At 36.7% G+C, this 24,706-nt stretch overlaps 4 protein-coding genes across 5 annotated transcripts; 2 read left to right on the top strand and 2 right to left on the bottom strand.

Annotated features, from left to right (window-relative positions):
* Window positions 1–314: 314 nt before the first annotated feature.
* On the top strand, window positions 315–4,165 carry LOC112047866 (uncharacterized). The gene is made up of 2 exons (XM_024085139.2): window positions 315–505; window positions 2,021–4,165. The coding sequence occupies exons 1-2, from the start codon at window positions 414–416 to the stop codon at window positions 4,095–4,097; spliced, it is 2,169 nt and encodes a 722-aa protein (XP_023940907.2). The 5' UTR covers window positions 315–413; the 3' UTR covers window positions 4,098–4,165.
* A 141-nt stretch (window positions 4,166–4,306) lies between these two features.
* On the bottom strand, window positions 4,307–7,172 carry LOC112047868 (dynein axonemal assembly factor 4-like). Its single transcript, XM_024085142.2, has 3 exons — window positions 5,377–7,172; window positions 4,998–5,197; window positions 4,307–4,594 (listed from the first exon to the last, which is right to left on the bottom strand). The coding sequence occupies exons 1-3, from the start codon at window positions 6,356–6,358 to the stop codon at window positions 4,361–4,363; spliced, it is 1,416 nt and encodes a 471-aa protein (XP_023940910.1). The 5' UTR covers window positions 6,359–7,172; the 3' UTR covers window positions 4,307–4,360.
* Window positions 7,173–8,427: 1,255 nt separating this feature from the next.
* On the top strand, window positions 8,428–14,760 carry LOC112047869 (phosphotriesterase-related protein). Of its 2 annotated transcripts, XM_052885911.1 has the most exons (7): window positions 8,428–9,829; window positions 9,973–10,067; window positions 10,514–10,765; window positions 11,318–11,575; window positions 11,976–12,140; window positions 13,020–13,237; window positions 13,939–14,760. In XM_052885911.1, the coding sequence occupies exons 2-7, from the start codon at window positions 10,043–10,045 to the stop codon at window positions 14,077–14,079; spliced, it is 1,059 nt and encodes a 352-aa protein (XP_052741871.1). In that variant the 5' UTR covers window positions 8,428–9,829; window positions 9,973–10,042; the 3' UTR covers window positions 14,080–14,760. The 2 variants fall into 2 exon arrangements, with proteins under 2 accessions (XP_052741871.1, XP_052741872.1); XM_052885912.1 differs by lacking the exon at window positions 11,318–11,575 and having other exon boundaries at window positions 8,428–10,067.
* On the bottom strand, window positions 14,739–22,415 carry LOC112047893 (protein lifeguard 1). Its single transcript, XM_024085185.2, has 6 exons — window positions 22,350–22,415; window positions 20,152–20,244; window positions 18,770–18,876; window positions 18,003–18,162; window positions 16,222–16,351; window positions 14,739–15,395 (listed from the first exon to the last, which is right to left on the bottom strand). The coding sequence occupies exons 1-6, from the start codon at window positions 22,362–22,364 to the stop codon at window positions 15,169–15,171; spliced, it is 732 nt and encodes a 243-aa protein (XP_023940953.1). The 5' UTR covers window positions 22,365–22,415; the 3' UTR covers window positions 14,739–15,168.
* Between the last annotated feature and the right edge of the window lie 2,291 nt (window positions 22,416–24,706).

Genomic DNA, 24,706 nt, shown 5'->3' with positions numbered 1-24,706 from the left:
ACTAACTAACTAATTAAACTAATACTCCTAAAGTCGTTAAGGTTTGAACTCCATAGTTGCCTACCATGTGCCTACCATAATAAATAAATATTATAAACTCTTAACACAAGTTTTTAATATTTTGTAGACAGGGCCTTATATCTTTTTTAGTTTTTATAAAACCACGAAGGTTTGGCCACCAGGCTGTTGTTCTATAAATATATTTCCTGAAAATTCCTGAACTGGGATATGTATGGCTATGTTTTGTTCACGTTGTCAGTGTCAACTGTCCAATTTACTTTTGTATCAAATGTCAAACGTCGTAATTGTCAATGTCATGTGTTTTGCTTTGCGACTTGCGTGCGGCTTCGGTAATAGACCAAAGGAAAATAAATAAAATAAAATATATTGTTATATGAATTATTTATTTGATCATGGCTTCATCTTTTCTGCGTCCCAACATTATAACGCGCCATCTAAAACGGCCTTTTTACCAAAACAAACGTAACTCTGGATATGTGGTTCTGTGAGTATATTTTTCTTATTTTGGAATTCTCACTCAACTCTCAAGTAACAATGAATTTAAATCTAGAATATCAATCGAAATATCAAACATTTTTGCTTATCATTAAATGTGATTATGGCTGCCGGTTTATAGTAATAAATCGTTTTTGTGGTACTATTTGGCGGATTGTCATTTAGACTCTTAGCCAGGCTTAAAACATAGAAATCAAACAACAAATATCATTGATATTCAGCTCGGTTTTTTAATATTCATTACTACTACAGGTAATAAAAAAAAGTCACATAAAATGTAACCTTACTTCAACAGTCTCAGATGCTAAGAAATGTGTTTTGGAGTTACAATTAGATACAGAAATTATGTAAGAAAGTCATTGTGGGTTCACTATTGATAAGTTATACAAAATTCCAGAGCACTAAAAGTTACACCTTCAAAGCAGGAGTGAATTTTATTATTTTATTTAGGCAAGCATACTCCAAGTTGGAATTTCATCACTGTTTTCTAACAGGCACAATATACTTGACTTCAATCATTAAAAAATTGTTTAATTACAGCATGGTATGCAATTTACATGAAATAGTGTTTAAATTAAGCCAAAGTTCTTGGGAATTTTACTTCTTGCTGTTTTCTTTTCAAAATATATATTATGTTGTTGACAAATGCTTACTCATTTTACTTATATGTCTATCTATACTTATAATAAAACTGTAACAAGTCCAATTCTTTATATTGAAGATATTTTGAAAACTTTAATTGTATTCTCTATAAAAAAATTTTTTTGTCTGTTTGTCCTTACCTAATTTTAACCGGGCATCACGCTGAAATTACTGAATGAATTTAAATGAAACTTGCATGGCATGATTTGTGACCAAAATATGTAGGAGGTTACAGGATACTTTTGGTCGAGAAAATTTAATCAGTAGGGTTGAAACAGGGGTTGCAAGTTTGTATGCAAAATCCTTCATTTTTTAAGTTGAGTTTTAAAAATTGGTATGAGTAAAGAATACTTAAAATAATGTCATTGAAGATTTTTCAAATTGTGCCCATAAATGGTTAAAAAGGGGTAGAAGTTTTTTTAAAATATAAATAAAAGGAGTGAAATAGGGGGTGAAAGTTTACAGTGATTTCCACACTGTAATAAAACCCGTTATACAGCATTAGTGATCATAACTAAGTCAAACTTCATCCCGAGCCCAAGCATAGCCCAATGTTAAAATGCGTAGCAACATTTTAATTTTAACATTTGTGATTTGATTCGTGAAACAAAGTTTTTGTGAGTCTAAGCTCCAAATCCTTTTATATAATGTGGAATTTGGTTGTTTTAAAGAGTATATTGTCTCTGATAAAAAATATTCTGGTTTTATAATAAAAGCTAACTACAGAATGCAAACAATCATTGTTCCAAATTTCATCAAGAATGGATTTGCAGTAAAGCAGGAAATAGATAAGAATTACACAAACACATTTTTGAATTCTTAATACTATAGATTATATAATTATATAAATTAAAACTTTCAGAATACCAGAGATTGGTGAGGATGCAGAGAGAAGTACTCTTTTATCAGAAAACGGTTTGCCAGAATTCAATGATTTTACTATTGAAAAATGCATTGCCACCATCAGCAAACAGAGCTTGGAATATGAAAATGGAGTGAAGCAAATAGAGGAGTCTTGTCTAAACTGCAAGAATGCTTTTGTGGAAGTATTTCAGCCGCTGGAAAAATTAGATAGCCAGTTAGAGCTGACATGGGGTATGGCCAAAACTTTGTATTTAGGTAACAGTTGTCTTATGCCAACTAAATCATACATCCAGATACATGAGAGAGCACACAAAGCTAGATCAACTAAGTTTAACAGTGTACCAATATACCAAGCTGCTGTTGATGAAAAGAATCGTTTGAAAAAACTAAGTGATGAGGAACAGAGACTTTTAGATAAATACATTCTAGAGGGCAAACTTAATGGACTTGATGTTAAAGGTTCTAAACGTGACAGACTTAACAATATCTTAAATAATTTACAAAAAGAAAAAAATACAATAAGACAAAAAGTTTCTGTTGCTACTAAAGTGTTTAGCAGTATCATAAACAATGAATTAGTAATAAAAGAATTTCCCGAAAGCCTTGCAAAAGCAATGTCCATTAATCATGAAGCAGACAAGGGTCCTTGGAAATTGACATTACAACCTCATATCTATGAACCATTTATGCAATATTGCCCTGATCGGAATTTAAGATGGAATGCATGGCAAGCACTAATGCAACGTTGTTCAGGATATGTCAACAAGGATTTGGAAACCAGTACCAACATAGAAAAGTTAAGGGGTTACAGAGCAGAGCAAGCAGCTATATTAGGTTATGATTCATTTGTGGACATGAGCATGGAAACAAAAATGGCTGGATCATTAGATAATGTTGTAAACGTTCTTGACAGTCTTCTTACAAAAGCGCGGCCCATGCAGGACATTGAATTAGAAGTTTTACAAGATTATGCTAATGAAAGAGGTTTTGATTCAAAGTTAGAACATTGGGATATTCCATACTGGCAAAGAAAGCAAAAGTGGTCCCTCTACAGTTTTGATGAAAACAAAATCCGAGAATACTTTCCTCTACCCAAAGTGATCAACAGTCTGTTTAATTTGTGTAGTAACCTCTTTAAAATACAAATCGTTGAAAGATCAGACACACATACTTGGCATAAAGATGTTAAATATTACGACGTGTATGATGAAACTTATAACAAACCTATAGCTGGATTCTATCTAGATCCGTATGCGAGAGAAGATGAAAAAATTCGTGTGTATGATGACGCAGGGTGGCATGTATCGATTCGTCAAAAAAATGTCATCACTTCGACACAACCTCTCACCGCTCTGATCTTTAATTTCCAACCCCCTGTTGATGGGAAACAGTCGTTATTAACCTTTAAGGAAGTGAGTGTGTTATTCCACAGATTTGGCCATGCACTTCGACATTTGCTTACAACTGCAAACTATTCAGAAGTTGCTGGGTTGTCAAATGTAGAGTGGGATGCAGCTGAAGTGTGTGGCCATGTGATGACGCATTGGCTTTACGATCAACACACTATCCAATCGATCAGCGGCCATTACAAAACAGACGAACCGTTACCCGAAGAGATCGTTACGAACTTGCAAAATATAAGGAGGCATATGGCTGGCTATGAGTTGTGTAAAGAGATGTACCTCTCGCGATTGGATTTGGAATTGCACTCCAAAAAGACTTTCTGGAGAGAAGTAGTAACCGAGCTGTGGCCTAAATATAATGCATTGCCGTTTGATAAATACGACTCACACGTATTGTCGTTTACGAAAATATTTTCGGAAGAATGGGGAGCTGCTTATTATTGCCATTTGTGGTCGAAAATGATCGCTGCTGACATTTACAGTGCTTTTGACGAAGCGAGGGAGAGTAACCAGGATATTTTAACCATAAGTCGCAGATATAGAGACACTTTCTTAGCAACTGGAGGCAGTTGTCACCCCAGCGAAGTCTTCAGGCGGTTCCGCGGCAGAGATCCGTCGCCTCATGCTTTATTGAAAAATCTTGGTCTCGCGAACAAGATCGTAGAAGAATAGAATGACATAGAAAATTCATAATAGTGTATTATAAATTTATTCCTATTATTATAGTGTTTATGTAAAAACTGCTCTTTTGATTTCTTGATCCTAAGTTGACCCTAAATCTAAAAGAAAACAATAATCAAACTTTAGTACAGATTTTATTGGGAACAACCGTCGTAGTACAAATAAATAAGTAACTAGCAAAGTTACTTATATTCATTAAGTATTTATTTTATCGTACATATATCTCTTGATTCCTAATTAATTTGGTGATGCCCCTAATCTGAATCTGGGTTTTGTTCCCAAGCTCTTTCCATATCAAATATATCTTTTTTGATAGTTTCATCCTCCGGTAACAGTTTGCCAGCTGCCTTCATTTCTTCAATCGCTTTATTCAAATATCCTAAACGGGCAAGCGCGGCGCCTCTGCGGGCGATGCATTTTGCTCGGCTTCGGCGATTCCCTTCGCACGGCGGTTTCATCAGATCCAAAGCTGTTGAACAATCTGTTGCCTGCAAGTAGGTAATTTGTAAGAGTAATTGAGTAAGAGAATTTGTACAATGGACCAAATGCTGGTTTTACGTGTCTCTATTCTAAAACCTTAAAACTTTGTTCTAATACCATTTGTAACAAAAACTTAAGGTGATGAGTAGACCGAATGATTTAACGAAATTTTTGGTAAAACTTGGTTTTTATTTTTTTATAATAGGTTAATGTTTGGCTGCAATTACGCCTGATGAAAGCCAATAGTGGTGCCTAGGAAATATCTAACCACTCTCGACTTGAAGATAATGTACGTTGTATACAACAAATTCGAGCTTGGAACCTTAAATTCCACAAATAGGACCACCTCTGGAACATGGAACATGAGTAATAGATATACAAATTATAAACAGTTGTAGCGGTGTAGCTTACACATTTACTAAAGTTTCCCAAAGCAAAATGAGTGGCGGCTCTGTTCGAATAAAGGCTTGGCAATTTGTCAGATAAAGTAATTCCGTGTGTATAAGCACTAATCGCGCCCAAAAAATTGCCACTCCGGAAGAATTCGTCGCCTTTCTCTTTGCACCATTGAGGATCTTGTTCTTCTGGACGCAGATCTTCAGACACAAACCCTAAAAACAATGTGTTTAACAATACAGAAACAATGTCAAAAATGCTGAAAAGTTTGTGAAGTTTGCGTAGCTTCCTGGTTCAACCGGAATTTTAACATGAACTCTTATAATGTTTTCATTCAAAATTCCCTAAAAGAATAAGAAATATGTAAGTATATAATATGTTGAAAACTTCTTACCGGTAGCTCTTCTAGCCATTGTAATATTTTTTAACCACTCTTCCTCTTCTTGTGCCTTAGATTCCCTACTCGGTGTCGGAAAAGTTCGTAGCGTATGGGTTATTTCTAATTCTCCTGTCTGCCTTAAATTCGGTAGAATCCTCTTGTTTGCCTCTTCCTTTTTCTTTTCAACATATTCTGATTGTACTACTGTCTTTTCTGGTTTTTGTTTTTCTACTTGCTTTCTAGTTTGGCCTTTTTTTGTTGTGGATTTTGTAACATTTACCAAATTTTCCTTAATTATGTTTGTTTTTGTAATATCTTCATCTTCTGAGGATGGCAATTCAACTATTTTAACACCAGAGCTTTTCTGTCTATAACAATTTACATAATTATTTTCAATTATTTTTGTATTATAACTTAGTGGATTATGTGTGCCGTGCATATCTTTTGACGATAACTCAACAGTTTTAAGACCTTGTTTATCTGTTTCTTCGCAATTTACGCTGTTTCCGACCCTCCATTTTTCTAAATCATTCATTGCTTTTTTACATTCTTCATCTCTTCTTGAGTCCATAAGATTATGTTGTTTGGTATCAATGTCCATCGCTTTCTGGACCGTAAACCTGTCCAGATTACTTTTTCTGATAGCTTTATCTTCTGCTTCCTGTTTAGCTTTTTGTTGGCACTCTTCCAGTATTTCTTGCCTCTTTTTCGTCTTGTCTTCCTTTGATAGGGTTTTTTCTAAACATTCCCATTCAATATCTTGCTTTTTAACTAAGTCTAGCAAAATTACGTCGTCTTTTACGATACACTTGCTTCTTTTAATATCAACATCGTGTAATAAGAAAACTTCAAAAAGAAATGGACTAAAGTGAGCTTTGATATAACAGTCTGCAGTAAAAAGATCGACCTTTTCTTTATAAACTGGATCAAGTGGAACTCGGACGTGGATTGTGGTGTTACTTTGAATCCACGAAAAATCTTTTACTAAAATCGGCATTTTGGGGAGGAAATTTAAGCATGTAACGTAAAGTCTAACTGCTATCTGCTATTCACAATATTTAAATCTTATTTCAATGTAAATCGTTGAGTCTTAAACCGATAACATTTTATTGACTTATTAACTTGTTTCCATGACAATAGTGAAATGTTAATGCGCAGACAAATGTCGTACCTATAATATGTCTTGGTATTTATATATTTGATTTTTTTTAAATTCTATTAGAAGTACGTACGTACCAAGTACAAACGCTAAACTTAACGCTTGGTGATAGGTACAGTCTATCTATAAGACTATCTTTTTAATTTATTATTTTTGTTTATTATTATTACCATCATCTAGCAAAACCTAATCTAAAGATAACTACTTGTCCGTTTCACCCACGTAGTTCCCGGTCCCCTGAGAATACAGGGATAAAATATAGCCTATGTCACAAATAACGTGACTTTCTAGATTCACTATTTTTTTTTAATTCCTTATACAGGTTCAATTACACCTGATGGTAAGTGATGCAATCTAAGATGTATTGGATAGAAGCAGGCGTTACTTTGCGGAAGTTCATCATGATTATATAATGATTTATTTATTTTGCTATCAACCGCGAAAATTCGGCGAACCCATGCGACAACGTCACCCAGGTCCGACAAAATTCGTCGACTGTCGTTTCGTTGCCACATTACGAAGTGTTGCAAGAAAGCTTATAAAAACTTAGGCTTCTTACTTCGTACCGTTAGGGGCTTCAGTAACATTAAGGCGGTAATAGTGCTGTATAACGCTTTAGTTAGAAGTCAGTTAGAAACTAACTCAGTCATCTGGGCTCCACATGAGGTTAAATATAGTCTCATGTTGGAGCGAGTGCAAAATAAATTCATTAGGTATTTATATATGCGGCTATACGGCGTATACCCGTACTACCCACTAATGTATCCAACATTATTCGTACTGGGAATGGTCGGGTATACCGAATTACGGGTTAGGAGGGAATTTGCACTTGTTTTATACATCTTTAAAGTGATTAGAGGTAAGATGTATAATGCGGATGTATTAAGCCAGGTGAGCCTCCGTGCTCCGGAGCGGTACGTGTGGCGGCGACGCAAGCCGCAGTTGCTGGCGGTGCCGAGCGGACGCACCAACCTACTCAACAAGGCTCCGTTGACGCGCGCACTTCGCACTCTCAACATCGTCGCTGACAACATAGATTTATTTAATTGTACTTTGAGTGAACTCACAAAGGCTGCCCAGTGGGCTATTTGTTATAGTACCTAGGTAAAATAAGTTTTTTTTTTTTTTTTTTTGATTTTTTATTGTTTTAGTTCTTTTTTGTAACTTGTAAATTGTGTATGGCTACACTAGCGAATTGGGGACGACCTGTAATGCTAGTTTGTAAGTTTGTAAATAAATAAAAAAAAAAAAAAAAAAAAAAATAATCACATTTTATATTACTATCGATATGTAGACGATATAATTATATGCTGGACTGGAACGGACAGACAATTGGATGTCTTTGTAGATAAATTAAACAATTTGCACCCAAAAATTAAATTTAAATTAGAAATAGAACAGAATAATTCTTTAAATTTCCTTGATGTAACAATCACTAGAGTTAATAATAGACATCACTTTGGGATTTATCGAAAGCCAACTTATACAGATATAACCATACCAGCTTCATCTTGTCATCCATGGCAACATAAATTAGCAGCTTTCCATAGTTATGTTCATAGACTGATGTCCATTCCTCTAACTAGGGATCAGTATAACAAGGAATTAAATATAATATATCGCATGGCCATTTCGAATGGATACAACCCGAATATTGTGAATAGAATAATCAATAAGAAACAATTGGTGTTGATTAGAAAAGAACTTTATGGAATTCCATTAGAAAAACCTAAAAAATTTAAAGCTAGTCTAACATACTTTGGTCCAGTGTCGGAACGTATTGCAAAAACACTTAGAAAGCATGATATAAATGTGGCTTTCAGAACAAATAACTCTCTTAAAAATATTTGCAATGGTAAAGATAAACTAGAAAAGCAACATAAATCGGGAGTATACAAATTGCAATGTTCTGAATGTAATGCAACATATATTGGTCAAACCGGTCGGAATTTTGATACACGTTACAAGGAACACATATCCGCTGTTCGAAATGACCGTCCACAAAGGTCGCACTTTGCAAAGCATCTCCTAGATACTGGCCATAAGCTGGCAGATAATCATATGTATGACATTTTACACACTTGCAATAAAGGCCTACGACTATGCGTTTTGGAACAATTAGAAATAATAAAACATAATAAGTCAGGAATTACCTTATTAAATGAACAAATAGAGTTATCGAAGTCACCACTAATAAAAATGTTTGAATGCGATGCGAGATAAATCGCTTATATTATGAGTATCTTGGCAACGCCCACCTCTTGCCCCACCTACTTTTTGGTCTATAAAAGACGAAGCAAAGGTCGAAAACGACACTTTGCAATTGCACGTTGTAGAGTCAACATCTCCTGAGGATGCTCCGGTTTCGGGGTGAAACGTACGTAGAGAGTATTTTGTCGGACCTGGGTGACGTTGTCGCATGGGTTCGCCGAATTTTCGCGGTTGATAGCAAAATAAATAAATCATTATATAATCTAAGATGTAAGCGGGCAAATTTGTTAGGAGTATGAAAAGGATGTAAAAGACCACCCCCTTCGGTCTCTACACGACATCGTACCAGAACGCTAAATCGCTTGGCGATATACGTCTTTGCCGGTAGGGTGGTAACTAGCCAAGGCAGACCTCCCACCAAATGACAACCTCATGATAACCTCAATCGGTCCAGCCGAGTGCCTAACCCGGGACTTCCGTCACCTCCGTCTTGTAAATCCACCGCGCATACCACTGCGCCACGATCCACAGAGACCGTCAATTGGCAGTTAGACACCTTAGTAGGTATTCACTAATTGCCAGTTAGACACCTAAGGCGCTTATGGCACCGAAAGATATAGAGGTCACCGTAGTTCACGGCCAAAGTGTTTATCAGTTCATTTAATTTTTCTCGTCCGACGTCGACGTAGAGTTTAGTTTAGTTGTGTAGTGGATATTCGTGTGGAATGAGCTATTTTGGTGCACTATAGCATTTCGGCGTAAATAGTACCTACTGGTGAAATTATAAAACGTGTTTCTTTAATGTATGCGAACTGAATGTGAATGGAAAAGTTTAGTGTTTTTATATCAGAGCGAACTTAAAGTTTGGCGCGACCTTTACTTAATTAATTATGTTTTTGGTATGTCAGCTGTCTCGTGATAAAACCATTATAAAAATAAATACCTTTCTTATCAATATGATAACACTTCTCGTATTACATGCTAAAACCATGTTCAACATATATATCTACATTTTGACATAAACAACCAGTTTTTAGACCAAACATAACATGCCACTAGACGATTGTTAGGGCTTCTATTATCGAGTGACCGTTATAGGTAGGTACAGCTCGTGCGGACTAACTTGACACCTTGCGCGAATGATGTTAATACTGTGTTTGTTAGCCAGGTGTTAAGTTAATGCACACGAGTTATACTTATAAGTACCTACATAATTTATGGACTTTGATGCGTATCTGTAGGTGTCTCTGTGGTGACTTTTGAGACTTGATACACGTTTCTGTTGTGATCGCCATACAAATTGCTGTTAAAATGAGCACAAGAAAAGTTCAAACTGGTGAGTTTTTCCGATTAATTATATCTAAAGCATATTTACTTTACTTGATTATTTTTTATTTTTGATTTCGGATAAATTGCATACATTCATATTATCATCAAACCTCATTTCCGTAGGGCTAGGCAGAGACCCCGTACTTTCAATTGTTACGATCCCTGAAATCGCTATTTATCCTGAATATCTATACCTACCTACCTACCCCCGCCATATTGCAATTTAAACTTAATAAGCCCACGAAGGTTCAAGGAGTTTTTCCTAGAAATCTTCAAAAGAGCGCGAAAATTTAAACGCAGCAGTCGATTATTATTTTGTTATTAGACTGGACATATAGATACAGAAAGACAATAAATAAAAATAAAAAAAAGTTTTTTGTGTTCATTTGATAAAACACGGTTACTTCAATTTTTTTTCTATGTTTAAATGATAAATTAAAAAAATATTTTCAGTGAGAGGAGACGTCACACCCCAAGTTCTGGGGAGGACTTTAACCCACGAGCACTTATGTATGAAGTTCACCCACTTCTACCGTGAACCTCCGCGAGAGATAGAGAATAACTTCAACGAAGGCATAACATGCAGCAAGGTGGGCTACATACGGCAGTATCCGTACAGCTCGAAGTACAATCTGCTGCTAAATGATGATGATGCAAGGGACGCTGTTACGAGTGATGTTCAACTTTACAAAGCATTAGGTGGAGGTATGTATGTAGTTAGATTATATGTATTAAGCGCATGATAGCTCAGAGGATATGACCTCTGCCTCTGATTTCGGAGGGTGTGGGTTTCGCATCCAGTCCGGGGGATGCACCTCCAACTTTTCAGTTGTGTGCATTATAAGAAATTAAATAAGTACCACGTGTATCAAACGGTGAAGGAAAAACATCGCGAGGAAACCTGCATACCTGAGAATTTTCTTAATTCTCTGCGTGTGTGTAGACTCGAGCTCAGCAGAGCCGAATATGGGTTGATAATGATGTATGAATTTAGGTATTGTTTATCTTAATATCTTACTAGACGTTAAGTGATGACGCAGTCTAAGAAACGACTAAGTTCTCGCGCACGAATGGTTCCAAGAAAACCAAGCGTCAGGTCAGGACGTCCTTGCTTTGCTGTGAACCAAAGCAGTTACCTATATTATAGGGCGAATTCAGTCCTATAAGTGCTTTGATTTGCTGAAGAGTACAAGTAGACTAAACAAAATAGTAGAGTCGCAGGGTAAAAGGTCTTCTTACTCTCTTTTTGCACTTCAGGTACCATAGTGGAAAACTCGACAGTTGGTCTGGAAAGGGACATTGAGTTTTACAAGAAAGTGTCGGAAACGACTGACGTACACATCGTCGCTGGCACTGGCCACTACATAGCTGATGTGCAAGCCGATAACACCTTGCAGAGTACTAAGGAGGACCTATACAATCACATGCTGCAGGAGATTACTGTGGGATGCGTGGACTATCCGACAGTTAGAGCTGGCTTTATGGGAGAGATTGCTAGCGTATGGCCTATGAGAGGTGTGTGATATGTCACTACTTGTAAAGTTCTAGAAGCTATCCGCAAATAAAATTTATATATTTGAGACGACTCTTACTTCTGACATTTACGAAGAAAGAAGAGCTGACTGACAAAGAGACAGACTGTAGTTACATTCAGACCCCTTTGTATTAGAAATACTACCAAGTACGTAAATCCAGGTGTTTACGTAAATGCCGTTTTATAATAGTAATCGGCTTCACGGGACCCCAGTTCAGTAGGTTATAATGCCGAGTGAATTTAGGTACCCACCTATTACAAACTAAACTTGTTTTTTTTTCTACTGATAAAACGATTGTGTACCTACTTTCGCATTTTTTCAGTTACTTATCATTAGAATTCAATAAGTTTTAAAAATGTAAATTTTCAAAAATTTTCCAGATTTCGAGCGCAAAGCGATATCAGCAGCGGGCGAGCTCCAAGCGCAGATTGGGTGCGGGGTCAGTTTCCACCCGCACCGGGATCCGGCCGCGCCCTTCGAGATCCTCCGCCTGTACGCAGAGGCCGGCGGGGACGTCAGCAAAGCTGTCATGTCGCATTTAGACCGTAAGCATTCCATCATCAGTCCTGGATTAACCAAGGCACAAGAGCCAGAGAAAAAAATTAGCAAATGAAAGAACGCGTTTCGAATTATCACAATTTTTGTTTCATTATTTCTTTTTACACTTGAAGGGCATACAGGTTTAAGATTGCTTAGGGCATCATGTTACCGTAATCCAGCAAAGTCCATCATCATTAACGGCTGATTATATGGCTAGTGGGCCTAAAGCTACGAACCGCGACATATCTTGAGCCGCTGGAAGAAACGTCGACCAATGCCGACGCAACTAAAAATATCAAATTCATGAGATGTGTCGTCGACGCATTCTAGGCCTACATACATTTCTCCTTATAGGAGAAGTGATATGACATTAGACCCACCACGCCGCTTCAATGATTGACAACTTGCTATGCCAAGGGTCCACTATCAGATGTTAATAATAATAATAATGATAGGACTGTACTGGAGCCTTACCTTACCTTATCAGCCGATAGACGTCCATTGCTGGACATAGGCCTCTTGCATGGACCTCCGATGGTCTCGAGCCGCCAGCATCCAGCGGCTCCCTGCAACACGCTGTACAGAGCAGTCCAGTACTGGAGCAGTTTAAGCAATTTAGTGGGTAGTTGAAACTAGCGGAAACTCTCTTTGGCCGTCAGTCGATTGTTGAAGTTGCCCAAGATAGACCAAGCGGTCGACCAACAGTGACCGAATCAAAAAGCCCAACGCAACGAAAGAGAGCAATATTTGTATAGATATTTCAACTCCGCTGGTACCTATTGGTCGATGTCTTTCTCTCAAGGTCAAGAGATTTGTCGTTGACGAATGCAAGGCCTAGAGATAAAGAGAGATAACTGAAGATGATACTTAAATCTATTTTCCAGGAACATTGCTCGATCCAACAAAACTGATGGAGTTCTCTGAACTGGGTTCATACTGCCAGTTCGATCTATTCGGAGTGGAAGTCTCGTACTACCAGCTGAATGTTGACACGGACATGCCTTCTGACTCTCAGAGGATGGGCATGGTGCGCCAACTGGTTGACGAGGGAAAGGAGGACAAAATACTGTTATCACATGATATTCACACTAAACATAGACTGGTGAGGCATATTTTCTATAATTATGTATAGTTGTATATGATATTTGATCAATTATGATTATAATCAAGCTTATCTAGCTTAGTGGAGTATTCATTATAATAATTGAAAAAAAAAATCATAATGTCCTTAGAGTTTGTTCTAGAGTACTAAGGTTCTAGAATTAGATCCGAAACAAATATGATGGTCGTATATTTATTTTAGAGATCTAATGACACTTTCCCAGTATTTAACATAAACTTTAGGCAAGTCATTAGTTAATGTAATATTGTAAAGAAACAAATCGTTCTTTAAAAAAAAAATTAGAAATTATAAGAAATGTAGTAAAAAAAAGTTTACTTAAAAAAATAATTTTGATGAAAATTAAATGAGATTCGGATAGGTATTTTAGTTATTCTTAACCGACTTCCACTTTTTAACCGACTTGTTTAATTAAAGCCGTTTCTGAAAGAACCACAGACATTTCGTAATTTAAACGGTTCGAATTAAAATATCACTGGCTTGGCACCGCCTTCAAACTGATCAGAAGGTAGCACATAGGTAAGACGTTATTTTTTGCTTTTTAGTTTAGGTTGGTTTTTGAGTTGAAAGTCGGTTGAATTTTTTTTATTAAATTTTTTTTCAGGAAACTTTTCCATTTGATACCCGTATTATAGACAAATTACTTATGTTAGATTTTATATAACCCACGCGTCTATTTGCAGACGAAATTCGGCGGTCACGGCTACAGTCACATAATAACCAACGTCCTGCCGAGGTTAAAGCATAAAGGAGTAACACAGGAAGTTATTGATCAAATAACTATTCATAATCCAGGCAAGTGGCTTACTATGGCCACTGCATGAATTTTTATTTATAAAATAATCCTATAAGTACATCTCGTGCGGATTAACTTGACACGTGGCTCGAATGATGTTTGTACTGTGTTTGTTTGGTTGTGTTTGGTAGACAGGTGTCGAGCTCATGCGTACGAGTTATAATATGTAACAATAACATTTCAAAAAATACCTTAATATAAATGTCATATAGGCATAATTATTTGATGGTCCATCATACGTCTTAAAATTAAGAATTGTGTATTTGGTGGTTAAATACAAGTTTATGTACCTATGTTGTTCTCATAGATTTACGATTCGGTAATGGTTGTTCTGTTTTGTTTACATCATTATAAGGGTTTTAGATGGGGGGAGGGATTAAATCAGTCCTCTGCCAAAAATATAGTCTTCGCCATATTTAATTTGTTATTCAATGTTTGTTGTGATTGTATAGTAAAATGTTGGATGGATATGGCATGTGGCTCAATACGGTTTTGTCTGGAATAAAAGAGTCGTATGTCCAGCTGTGGACGCCCATACCGTAGATAGATAACTACTATATCTTTAATCTCTGCCGATCATTATGATAATGATAATTGTAAAATAAAAAAAATAATTGTCTATGTTCATTCTCGAAATTAATTTAATTAAACATAGTTAATAAGTTATAATAAAATAAAAATAAATACTAAAATAAACAATTTATTTATATTACAATGCTATCCTTAGAACTTAAAAATAAAGTAGAGAGGATAATGACACAATAGTTTGTCAATGCATATCACTTATGCTAGTACATTATTTTTACAGGAGATCTAGTTTCACGAAATTGCAAGGATGTTTGCTATCCATAAATATAGAACCCTTTGAAGATACACCAAATATTTTTTTTACAAATTTAGGTAGATTGACTAAACTAATTTTACTAAAACCGCCATTGTTCGCCTCAGTTTCGACGCGATAGTGACATAAATCTATAGTATAAAATCTTCGTTTTGTAAGTAGTCTGTGGCAGCATCATAGATCAAAAGATCATAGACTATAGGTATTAAATAGGCACATAAAATGTACTTTGATTTGAGAACCTCCGCCTCTTTGAAAGTGTGTTATAAAGAGGCATCACTTCGTTGCGCCAATAATGGTCAATATGAACAAGAAAATGTTGACTATGTCCAGGTAGAGGTTCAGAGCAGCGAAGATATACTCCTCGGGGGAGATGCTGTACTTGTGTTTCCCTCCCATCATTAGCTGAGTGTCATAGACAAGATAGAGGGAGAAGATTAGAGCGCCGGCGGCCGCGTACACTATTGTTAGAATGTTGTTTCTGATGATTATCGCTAGGATACCTGAAAAAAAATAATATTTGTCTATAACATGTGCGTATAGATGCGGTCCACGATTTTGCCCACTCATTACTGCAAACAAAGTTTCTGCTAGTCATTGTCTATAGCCGGAGGATTAATTCCAATTAATAATTGCAATCATCATCTCCTTTGCCTTGTCCCATTCAAGTGGGGTCGGAAAAATATGCCAATTTTTGGTTTTGACATATTTTTAATGGTTTTGGCTAGTGTTGTATGACCGGCCGCATGCTTGACGTCATCCCTCTTGGGGAATTCTCAATAAGCTGGGTTTTTTCTAACCGCCACCTTTTGGTTCAATGTGCACCTCATTGGTAGTGGGCCTTTGTCGGAATGTGGGTAACACTATTACCTACCGTTTAAAGTGTTACATTCTCACCCATTTGCGACGTTAATTAATAAGTACGAGTAGGTATGGATAAGGTATATGAAACTTCATTTATGCCTCAGGACGACGAGCGTGCAGAGCAGAGTTTTATTTAACTACTTGCGAAGTTCTGTTCTGTAATAGATGAAATAGTGTTATAGGCGAAAAGTTCGTATAGCTTGGCAACTTCGTGCGTAACACTCCCGATAGTCCGCGCGGGCCAGGGCGCGTGTAGCGATGAATGAAAAATCCACGACTGATGCACCACATTGCCCCGCACGCACGATTTCACACCCGTGCAGTCTTTCCCCCCGTCGCCCGCATATCATGGGAGTGTCATCAACGAACTTGCCAGACTATAGACGACTAGACGAGTGTAAAATAGAGGGATCGATAATGAATCCCCTGATGCGCTCATTTTTTGTAGAATATTCTTTCACTTACCGAAGACCAGCAGGACTATGGAGAAGGCGACGAGCGCGCCGCCCATCATGGTGAAGTCCCACTTGGTCTGGAAGGCGAACAGTGTCAGACCCAGGCTCACCGCCGCTGTGATACCCACTGCCATCATCACCTGGAATACGAAGGTTCAGATTCTTCAGTATCATCATCACTTGGTGCTCCATAAAGAAGTTTGGCGAACAGTATGCGAAATGCTTTCCTATCTTCCAAAACACGTTTCAGTTGTTAGTCAAGTCTTACTTCAGTTTGCTGAATACATACCGGATAACTTTACGGTACAGCAAATAATACTAGAATTCTGAAGTACCTACCTACTTGAAAAAGAAAAGGAGAAAAATGAGCTATCAGTTAGGTACCAGTTACTCATCATCAGTCACTAGGGCACTATATCCAGATCAGATTCAGAATTTGCCACCGTCTGCCACGTATTGGCAAATTTCCATCTTTTGGACAACACGTACAGGTTTCCTCACGATTCCATCACGGTGAAGGAAAATGTCCTTCACCGTAGAAGTAAATGGAAGGTATTTGCTAAAGATACGCATAACTTCGCAAAAACAGATATACGTATAACGAATCTTCCAAACAAAAGGCAAAATCTGAAAATCTAGAAAGCGATCACCTATGGCTTTCTAGATCTTTCAATGCTTTCAATGACATTTTTTTTATCTCAATTTTGTGATTAGCTGCTGAACATACCTCATCATAACGATAAATCAATACGCCCAACGCCCATGACAAAACTTATTTTCGTTCGCTGATAAAGAGTTACTCATTTGGTTGCCTGTGGTCAGATAAGGAACGCTATCAGGATAAAATATCAGTATTAATATTGATATGTGTTTCACGGCTCGAACATACTGATCTAATGTTCTGCGGTGAAGTTATTAGGTACATGCAGATTCCTTCTTAGCAGATCATTGACATTCCTTCCTCTGCCTGTGTTTCTTTTTCAAGTAAGGTCTCTCTTGTATCGGTACAAGGAATTCTTGTACCGATACAAGAGAGAATTCAGAGAATTCCTTTCAGTTGCTCTTTTGTTGTTTTCACAAAAGATGTTTTGCTGACATTTTTGTCTATAAGAAATTGTTCAGTCAGCCACGGCATATCAACACACTGGTAAATGTAAGAGTTCAGACAATATTTAGCGAAACCATGGCATATCATCATAGCAAGTTTATTGGCAAGTAAAGAACATTCAACTCTCCAAAGTATTCTTACGAGTATTTTGTAGATTCCTTCATATAAAGGTCTAAATGTGCGCTGTAGCATTGTGGGGGTGGACAGTTGCTTGTATGAGGTTCATAGTACGTGCCTACTATGATCGTGAATCGCGGTAATTGTACTCGTTAACTCGTAGCACGGTTTACTGTGAACATTACCAAACGACCTGTAGGAATGAATCATCATGATTTTACACACGTAGAGAGCCGTGATAGCTTATGTATGATATACCTCTTACTCCGATTTCGGAGGGTGTGTTCTAATCCGGTCCGCGGCATGCATCTCCAACTTTTCAGTTGTGTGCATTTTAAGAGATTAAATATCACGTGTCTCAAACGGTAAAGGAAAAACGTCGTGAGGAAACCTGCATACCAGTGAATTTTCTTAATTCTATGCGTGTGCGAAGCGAATCCGCATTGGGCCAACGTGGTGTACTATTTGCCTAACCTCTCTAATTCTGAGAGGAGACTCGAGCTTAGCAGTAAGCCGAATATGGGTTGCATTATCAACCCATATTAATGGGAGAACAGGAAGCTTACCGCATCCACGCTGTAAGCGCTGGTGACCACGCCGAGCAGGAAGCTCTGCGCCAGCGTGAACAGCGCGAGGAAGATGAAGTTCATCGGCGCAGTGCGGCGCACCTCGGTGCAGCACGCCATGGAGATGAGGCAGACTATCAGTATCACCAGTGCTATCCAGCTGCAAGAAATTCCACGAGCTCTTTGTTACAAGTTTCTCGATTATAGGTATTATTAACAGTCATTATTTATGTCATTGTAGAGGGGGGTATCACTGTTGGTATAAATAAGAGGGTATTTAATGATTTTAGCTCAGTTGTTTGTTAGGCAGCGATACTCAATATTGAGTATTGAGCACTGTAGTGTTAGCACTCACTCTCTGGGTGATCGGTTGATCACTCGGGTTATCACATCCAGTTGGTTGAACACTGTATCTACTTAGTACCTCGTGGTACGTACTGCTGTAGCACCAAAGTGCAACTAACTCCCCCTCTTGTCCGAGGCTTGTATTTATAGACTCATCTATTGACAGTCTAGGCTGATGACATATACTACAAGCACCATAACATCTCATGTAATACATGCTAAGAAAGTAAAAATAAAAATTATTTTTAAATCCCGCTGTTTTCCAGATCTCTGTCTAAATATCTTTCAAACTAATAATGAAACTACCTTACATTTAGTAACGCAGTTTTATTTTATTTAGAAAATTAGCGCTATTCATTTCACCTGGAGCAATTTTAGGTCATCTCCTAAGTGGTCCTTCGAGCCGGATAAAAAATACTTACAAAAGGTATGGATTTTGTCTCACAAACTGACTCGTCCCTTCGTGGAACAGGAACAACGCTATGAACCCCATTGTGATGAGAAGCTGACACATTAGGATCGCGTACACCTAGAACATAGTGTACGTTAGTTAGCACGATAACATATTTGTAGCTATATTTTATGATAGAGATAATCATAATCATTATTAGCATATAACGGCCCACTAGAGGGTCAAACCTCACCCTCCTTAAAGAAGAGGGGATATTTATTATTTAGCTTATACCCACCATGTTGCTTCAATGTGGGCTCAGATGTTAATGATAGTGACCGGAACCTACGGTTTAATGTTCTATCCGAAGAGGACTGTACGTAGCATGCTTTGGATGTATCAAAATTAGTTAGGGCCCAAATGAAGGGTAAAGATTTCTCACAAAAGAAACAAAAATGCTACTTATTTGTCAGTTCTTCCTAAATATTCAGCTAGCAACAATTCAAATTAAATATACACTTTTATTAACTTTATTTTCAGCAAATTGTTTAATTAAACCATTGACAACTGAAGACGATTAAAATTTTTCTAACTAGACAATATACACTTCGTTCGTAACACTCCCGATGTTGCGCGTGGGGTGGGGGGCGTGTAGCGATGAATGAAAACCCACGACTGATGCACCTCACTTCCCCGCACGCACGATTACACACCCGCGCAGTCTTTCCGCCCGTCGCCCGCATTTCATGGGAGTGTTATCAACGAACTTGTCAGACTATAGCCGTTCCTGTCTACTGAAGTCCTGGGGTCCTTCTGTAGCCCAGGGGCCCCGTAACATTGATACGGCTGATAAGGCGGTTTCTACGCCCCTGGCGTATAACACTACCAACTTTCTGAACTTAAAAATAAATGTATAAAATACATAAAAACATGCTTTATATACTTAAATTCACTAACACAGCCTCAGTGTTTTCAGACATACCATCTTTATCTTGCTGTTTATTTTTTTTAGTTTAGCAGTTTTAGTTTCCATCATTCATTTATTTTGATCTTCACGTTGAAAATTAACAAAGAGAACAAAAGAAACAAATAATAGACTTTTAGCGTTCCAGACTTTGATAGTTAACAATATTTGTCTTCAAATTAAAAGTTTTGAATTGAAATTCAAAAATATGACGTTACAGCTACAGAATATTTTTATCTGTAGAAAGGAGACCGACCATTTTTTGCCCAACATGTTACAGAAAAAAAATACTAAAATCCTTTATATATAATAATATTATGAGGAAAGATTTGATTGTTTGTTTGTTTGTTACTTAGGTATATTATTATTTTTATAAATGACACTAAATAATACCTACATTATGTTGGACATTATATTATATTATTATTCATTTGTGAAAAGTTACCTACCTTTCTAATGAAACCTCTTCGTATACTCGCTTCGGTAAAGTCGAAGGCCTCCACCTGATCCTCACCATAACTGCCGGGTCCATAATATGTTTGCTACAAAATTAAATAATTTTAATTCGAATCGATTGGTCAATAATCAATATTCATTAATTCCAATTAGGCTTAGTTTACAATTACAAGCACTTTTGAAACGTCAGTTATCATAAGATAATGGTGATAATAATTTAGTCGAAACCTTAAATTACATTTACGAGGGTTCCAAATGCACCTTGGTTCGAGAGCCCACAACAAACTCGGCCAGCATAAGTACTTATAGGTAGGTAAATAAGATATACAGGGTGTCTCCTAATTATTACACCACCTAATTATCTAAAACTAATTTAAATAGTTTTTAAAAAATCCCTAGGGTTATATTTTTAAATTTTTATTTCAGATTTTTTAAATTTTTCTATCTTAAATAATTTTTTGTAATGCCGTAGTAGTTGGAATCAAGATTCTAACAATCTAATTTTTGTTAAACATTACGGATTAAATTACAAATGTAGTGTTAATTATATCCATTAATTACAGGACACCCTGTATATTTATGACCAATGACTCCCTTTTTTGTCGATACTTCTACAGGGATGGGATGGAAATGTCCTAGGGGTGAAATTGCGAAGCAATTACTTTATCATTTAAGAGACACGGTTTTGTGTAGCTTAGACGCACCACCCACGCTATGCCTGCTCGTGTAGTCGTGTGTTGGTGTTAGAGTCATAATATTATACATACCTACACACAGCAAAATGTTTATGTCTACCATAGACTTAGCGCAGCTATAGGTACCTACATTTTATCTAATCAAAGAGTGACAGATGAATTTAAATTTACATAAGGTCTAAGACCCGGCATTAGAATTATATACCCTCATCTGTTAATCATTAGTGCTATGAAATAAATGATAGATTCTGTTTACAGTGACACATTGTAAATAGGTTGCCTAGTTAAATTGCATCCAAACAAAACACGAAAAATGTCATACAAAATCTACAAAACCATTAACTAGATCAAAGGCAACCTAATACAGTTAAATTAGGCATAAAATAAGCTTTCATTTGACATATTAGACGACTAAATAACTGATGAGAGTATTTATAAAACATTACTCAACGGTTTATACCTGGCAACCCCACAGTTGCAGTAAAGGCAACCTTTATTTTTACAATTCTTTTGGGTAGGTATACATATTCTATTAACTAGAGTCCGATTTTTTTTAATAACCAATGAAGGAAGGAGATTAATTAATAAAAAAAATATGCATTTAATACTATCCGGCCGCAATTTAACTAGGCAACCCACTTGCAATGTGTATTTTCTAGCACATATTTTTATCCCAATTAAATGACAGATGAGGGTATAAATTTCTTATACTCGATCTCGGACTATACCTAATTGAATATTCGTTTTAATGAATTCTTTATCATTACATAGGATTCCTACGGATTTTATTTTTAAACCAAAATAAAAAAGCAATTTAGCTATACATATCTACTGTGGCTATACTTTTAATAAATCTGTAGAGGTCAATCCTGTAGGTACATGATATGTATATTTCCAAAATAACTATCAGCGGGTAATTTAATGATCGATACTGATGCCAAAAATGCAAACAGTAAAATTTATGTCTGTTTGTCTGTCTGTATGATCGTTATAGAGCCGTGATAGCCCAGTAGATATGACCTCTGTTTCCGATTTCGGAGGGTGTGGGTTCGAATCCGGACCGGGACATGCACCTCCAACTTTCAGTTGTGTGCATTTTAAGAAATTAAATATCACGTGTCTCAAACAGTGAAGGAAAGACATCGTGAAGAAACCTGCATACCAGAGAATTTCCTTAATTCTTTACGTGTGTAAAGTCAGCCAATCCGCATTTGGCCAGCGTGGTGGACTATTTAGCCTAACCCCACTCATTCTGAGACTCGAGCTCAGCAGTCAGCAGTGAGCCGAATATGGGTTGATAATGATGATGATCGTTATAGAAACAAAATTTTCTCGACGGATTTTAACGATTTTTGGTACAATTATTCTTCATAGCTACCTACTCTATAAATAAAGAATATGTACTTTTCATCCTAATATTAACTAGTACTATCAATTTTATATTTTTAACATCAAATTGTTTAAAATGTGAATTATTTTGAAAATTTTTGACTCACCTGTCCCTGCGCCATGGTTAGCCGTTTTATCGTACGCCACAGTCACTGATATGAGACATACTGATAACATATTAGGTATACGAGGTTCACCCAGTTGATAACAAACTTGTTCTAGGGCCTTATTACGAAAATTGTGATTGATACATTTTCATCGTGATACTTTGATCTAATATAACATATTAGGTACATACGATTTCGGAGGGTGTGTTCGAATCCTGGGTCGGGGGAGGGAAATCGGTCCGGGACAACTTTTCAGTTGTGTGTATTCTGCTAAAGGAAAACTGCATACTAGGGAATTTTTTATTAATTATCTGCGTATGTGAAGTATTCCAATCCGCATTGAGCCAGCGTGGTGGACTTTTGGTCTAACCCCTCTCGTTCTGAGAGGAGACTCGAGCTCAGCAGTGAGCAGAATATCGTAGTGAACTATATGATGCGGACTACAAACTTTCAGTATTATCCAATCGAAATTTCAATCAAAACTATTAGAAAAACATGTTCTAAGTTATGCCAACACAGGCGTTTTCACTAAAAAAATTTTGTAGGTACAGTCAAAACTTCTAGTCCGTAGCCCGCATTACATTCGGAACTAAACTACGAGTAGCTTAAATTAGAAAAAGTTAGTCTCTACAAATCGCGTGCAAATAACAATTTGCAACCTATTAATTAACCGACATAATAAAGGAGGATGTTCTCATTTCGACGCGTATGTTATTTTTTCAATGTTTGTTACCTCATATTTTCTTCGCCATATTTTATTAACCAATTATGAAAATATTTTTTTTGCTTGAAGTACCTAAGTACTTCCAGATTGGTCCCATTTCATTTTTATGGAAATCGGTTTAGTAATTTTGTGTTAAAATTAAAATAAAATAAATACGTCCCGAAAGACCGTACGAAGTCGGTTTTATAATTAAAAGATTATTTAAATCCATATCCAATCTACCTACACTACTATTAGAAAGAGGAAAGATTTGTATGTGACGAATAAACTCAAAACTTTCCGATTTGAAATTTTTTTCACCAATAGAACACACGCTACATTATCAGTAAGTAACATAGGCTATATTTAATCTCCGTATTCCCACGGGAAACAACGCAGGTGAAACCGCGAGGTTCTGATAGTCTAGTTCAATTTGTTGATTAAAAAAAAACGGTTGTCTGTAAAGTCGGTTGACTGACGATAGTTGAACGTGACAACGTCATAAGAAAATACTGATGGAATGGTTGCATATTTCAAAAGTAAATGTTCGTTTTTCTAAAATACTGTTTAATAATCTTCATAGACCAGAATATACTTTATTTCTTCTAAAAAAACGTTGGCAACCCTAGAGCGAGGGAACGACGCATGACGTCATCTTTTTTCGAGTGTGCAGCCGGCTTCATCGAATTATAAGTCGTTGTCACGTCAAAAAGTCATTTTGGCATTTGATTCTCGAAATTTATCGAAAGTTCGATGAATTATATTCACAGTAGGCTATCGATGGGTACAATTTAGATAAAATTGTTAATCACTGGCAAATATGTATATCAAACATTCATGATTATTGATTAGAAATTAGGTAGATATGCAATACTCCACTGAGCGCTGATATGCAAGATTTTGTGTTTACTTCCAATCATCGATCAAAAAACGTCTCCACTTAATGAGTGCCAAACACAGCTTCTTGGCACTCAATTCAAGTAGTCGCATTGGCAAATTCAACAAACTCAATCCTTTAGCTCCTTAAGTTGAATTTGTTCTGAATTTGGGATTTTATTCAACACTAGCGGACGCCCGCGACTTCGTCTGCGTGAAACCCTACTACTACACCTACCCTACCCTATTCTTACCCTACCACTAGCCTAATCCTACCCTACCCCTACCCTATAACGCGACGGCGAGCGCGAGCCTTAATAAATGGAGGATCTTCTCCCATTTTCCTTCCTTCACTGCTCTGCTCCTACTGATTGTAGCGTGATGAAAAGTATACTATAACCTGCCCAGGAGTATAAAGAATAATTGTACCAAGTTTTGTTAAAATCCGTCGAGTAGTTTTTGTTTCTATAAAGAACATACAGACAGACAGACAAAAATTTTACTGAATGCATTTTTGGCATCATTATCGATCACTAATCACCTCCTGATAGTTATTTTGGAAATATATTTCATGTACAAAATTGACCTCTCTACAGATTTATTATAAGTATAGATTGGACTATATTTAAAGGTCTTTATGTATAATATTCTTTACCAATAATTCTAAAACTGTCAAAACAAAATTGGCCAGTTATTAAGTGACTTTTCTACATTTGCGTCCTTTTTAACCGACTTCCAAAAAGGAGGAGGTTCTACGTTCGGCTGTATGTATGTTTTT

This window comes from Bicyclus anynana, chromosome 15 (genome assembly GCF_947172395.1).
Source record: "Bicyclus anynana chromosome 15, ilBicAnyn1.1, whole genome shotgun sequence".
NCBI classification, from domain to species: domain Eukaryota; kingdom Metazoa; phylum Arthropoda; class Insecta; order Lepidoptera; family Nymphalidae; genus Bicyclus; species Bicyclus anynana.
The sequence above is the reverse complement of the archived record's forward strand: the minus strand, read 5'-3'. Positions and strand labels throughout refer to the sequence as shown.

Excerpts from the sequence above, each read along its gene's own strand:
- LOC112047866 (XM_024085139.2), top strand. The coding sequence starts at position 414 with ATGGCTTCATCTTTTCTGCGTCCCAACATTATAACGCGCCATCTAAAA. Across the intron at positions 506-2,020 it reads AACTCTGGATATGTGGTTCT|AATACCAGAGATTGGTGAGG; the intron begins GTGAGTATATTT and ends TAAAACTTTCAG.
- LOC112047869 (XM_052885911.1), top strand. The coding sequence starts at position 10,043 with ATGAGCACAAGAAAAGTTCAAACTG. Across the intron at positions 10,068-10,513 it reads CACAAGAAAAGTTCAAACTG|TGAGAGGAGACGTCACACCC; the intron begins GTGAGTTTTTCC and ends AAATATTTTCAG. Across the intron at positions 11,576-11,975 it reads TAGCGTATGGCCTATGAGAG|ATTTCGAGCGCAAAGCGATA; the intron begins GTGTGTGATATG and ends AAAATTTTCCAG.
- LOC112047893 (XM_024085185.2), bottom strand. Across the intron at positions 18,877-20,151 it reads GAAGAGGTTTCATTAGAAAG|GTGTACGCGATCCTAATGTG; the intron begins GTAGGTAACTTT and ends ACTATGTTCTAG. Across the intron at positions 16,352-18,002 it reads GCGCTTACAGCGTGGATGCG|GTGATGATGGCAGTGGGTAT; the intron begins GTAAGCTTCCTG and ends TTCGTATTCCAG.
- LOC112047868 (XM_024085142.2), bottom strand. The coding sequence starts at position 6,358 with ATGCCGATTTTAGTAAAAGATTTTTCGTGGATTCAAAGTAACACCACA. Across the intron at positions 5,198-5,376 it reads AATGGCTAGAAGAGCTACCG|GGTTTGTGTCTGAAGATCTG; the intron begins GTAAGAAGTTTT and ends CATTGTTTTTAG. Across the intron at positions 4,595-4,997 it reads TGGGAAACTTTAGTAAATGT|GCAACAGATTGTTCAACAGC; the intron begins GTAAGCTACACC and ends ACCTACTTGCAG.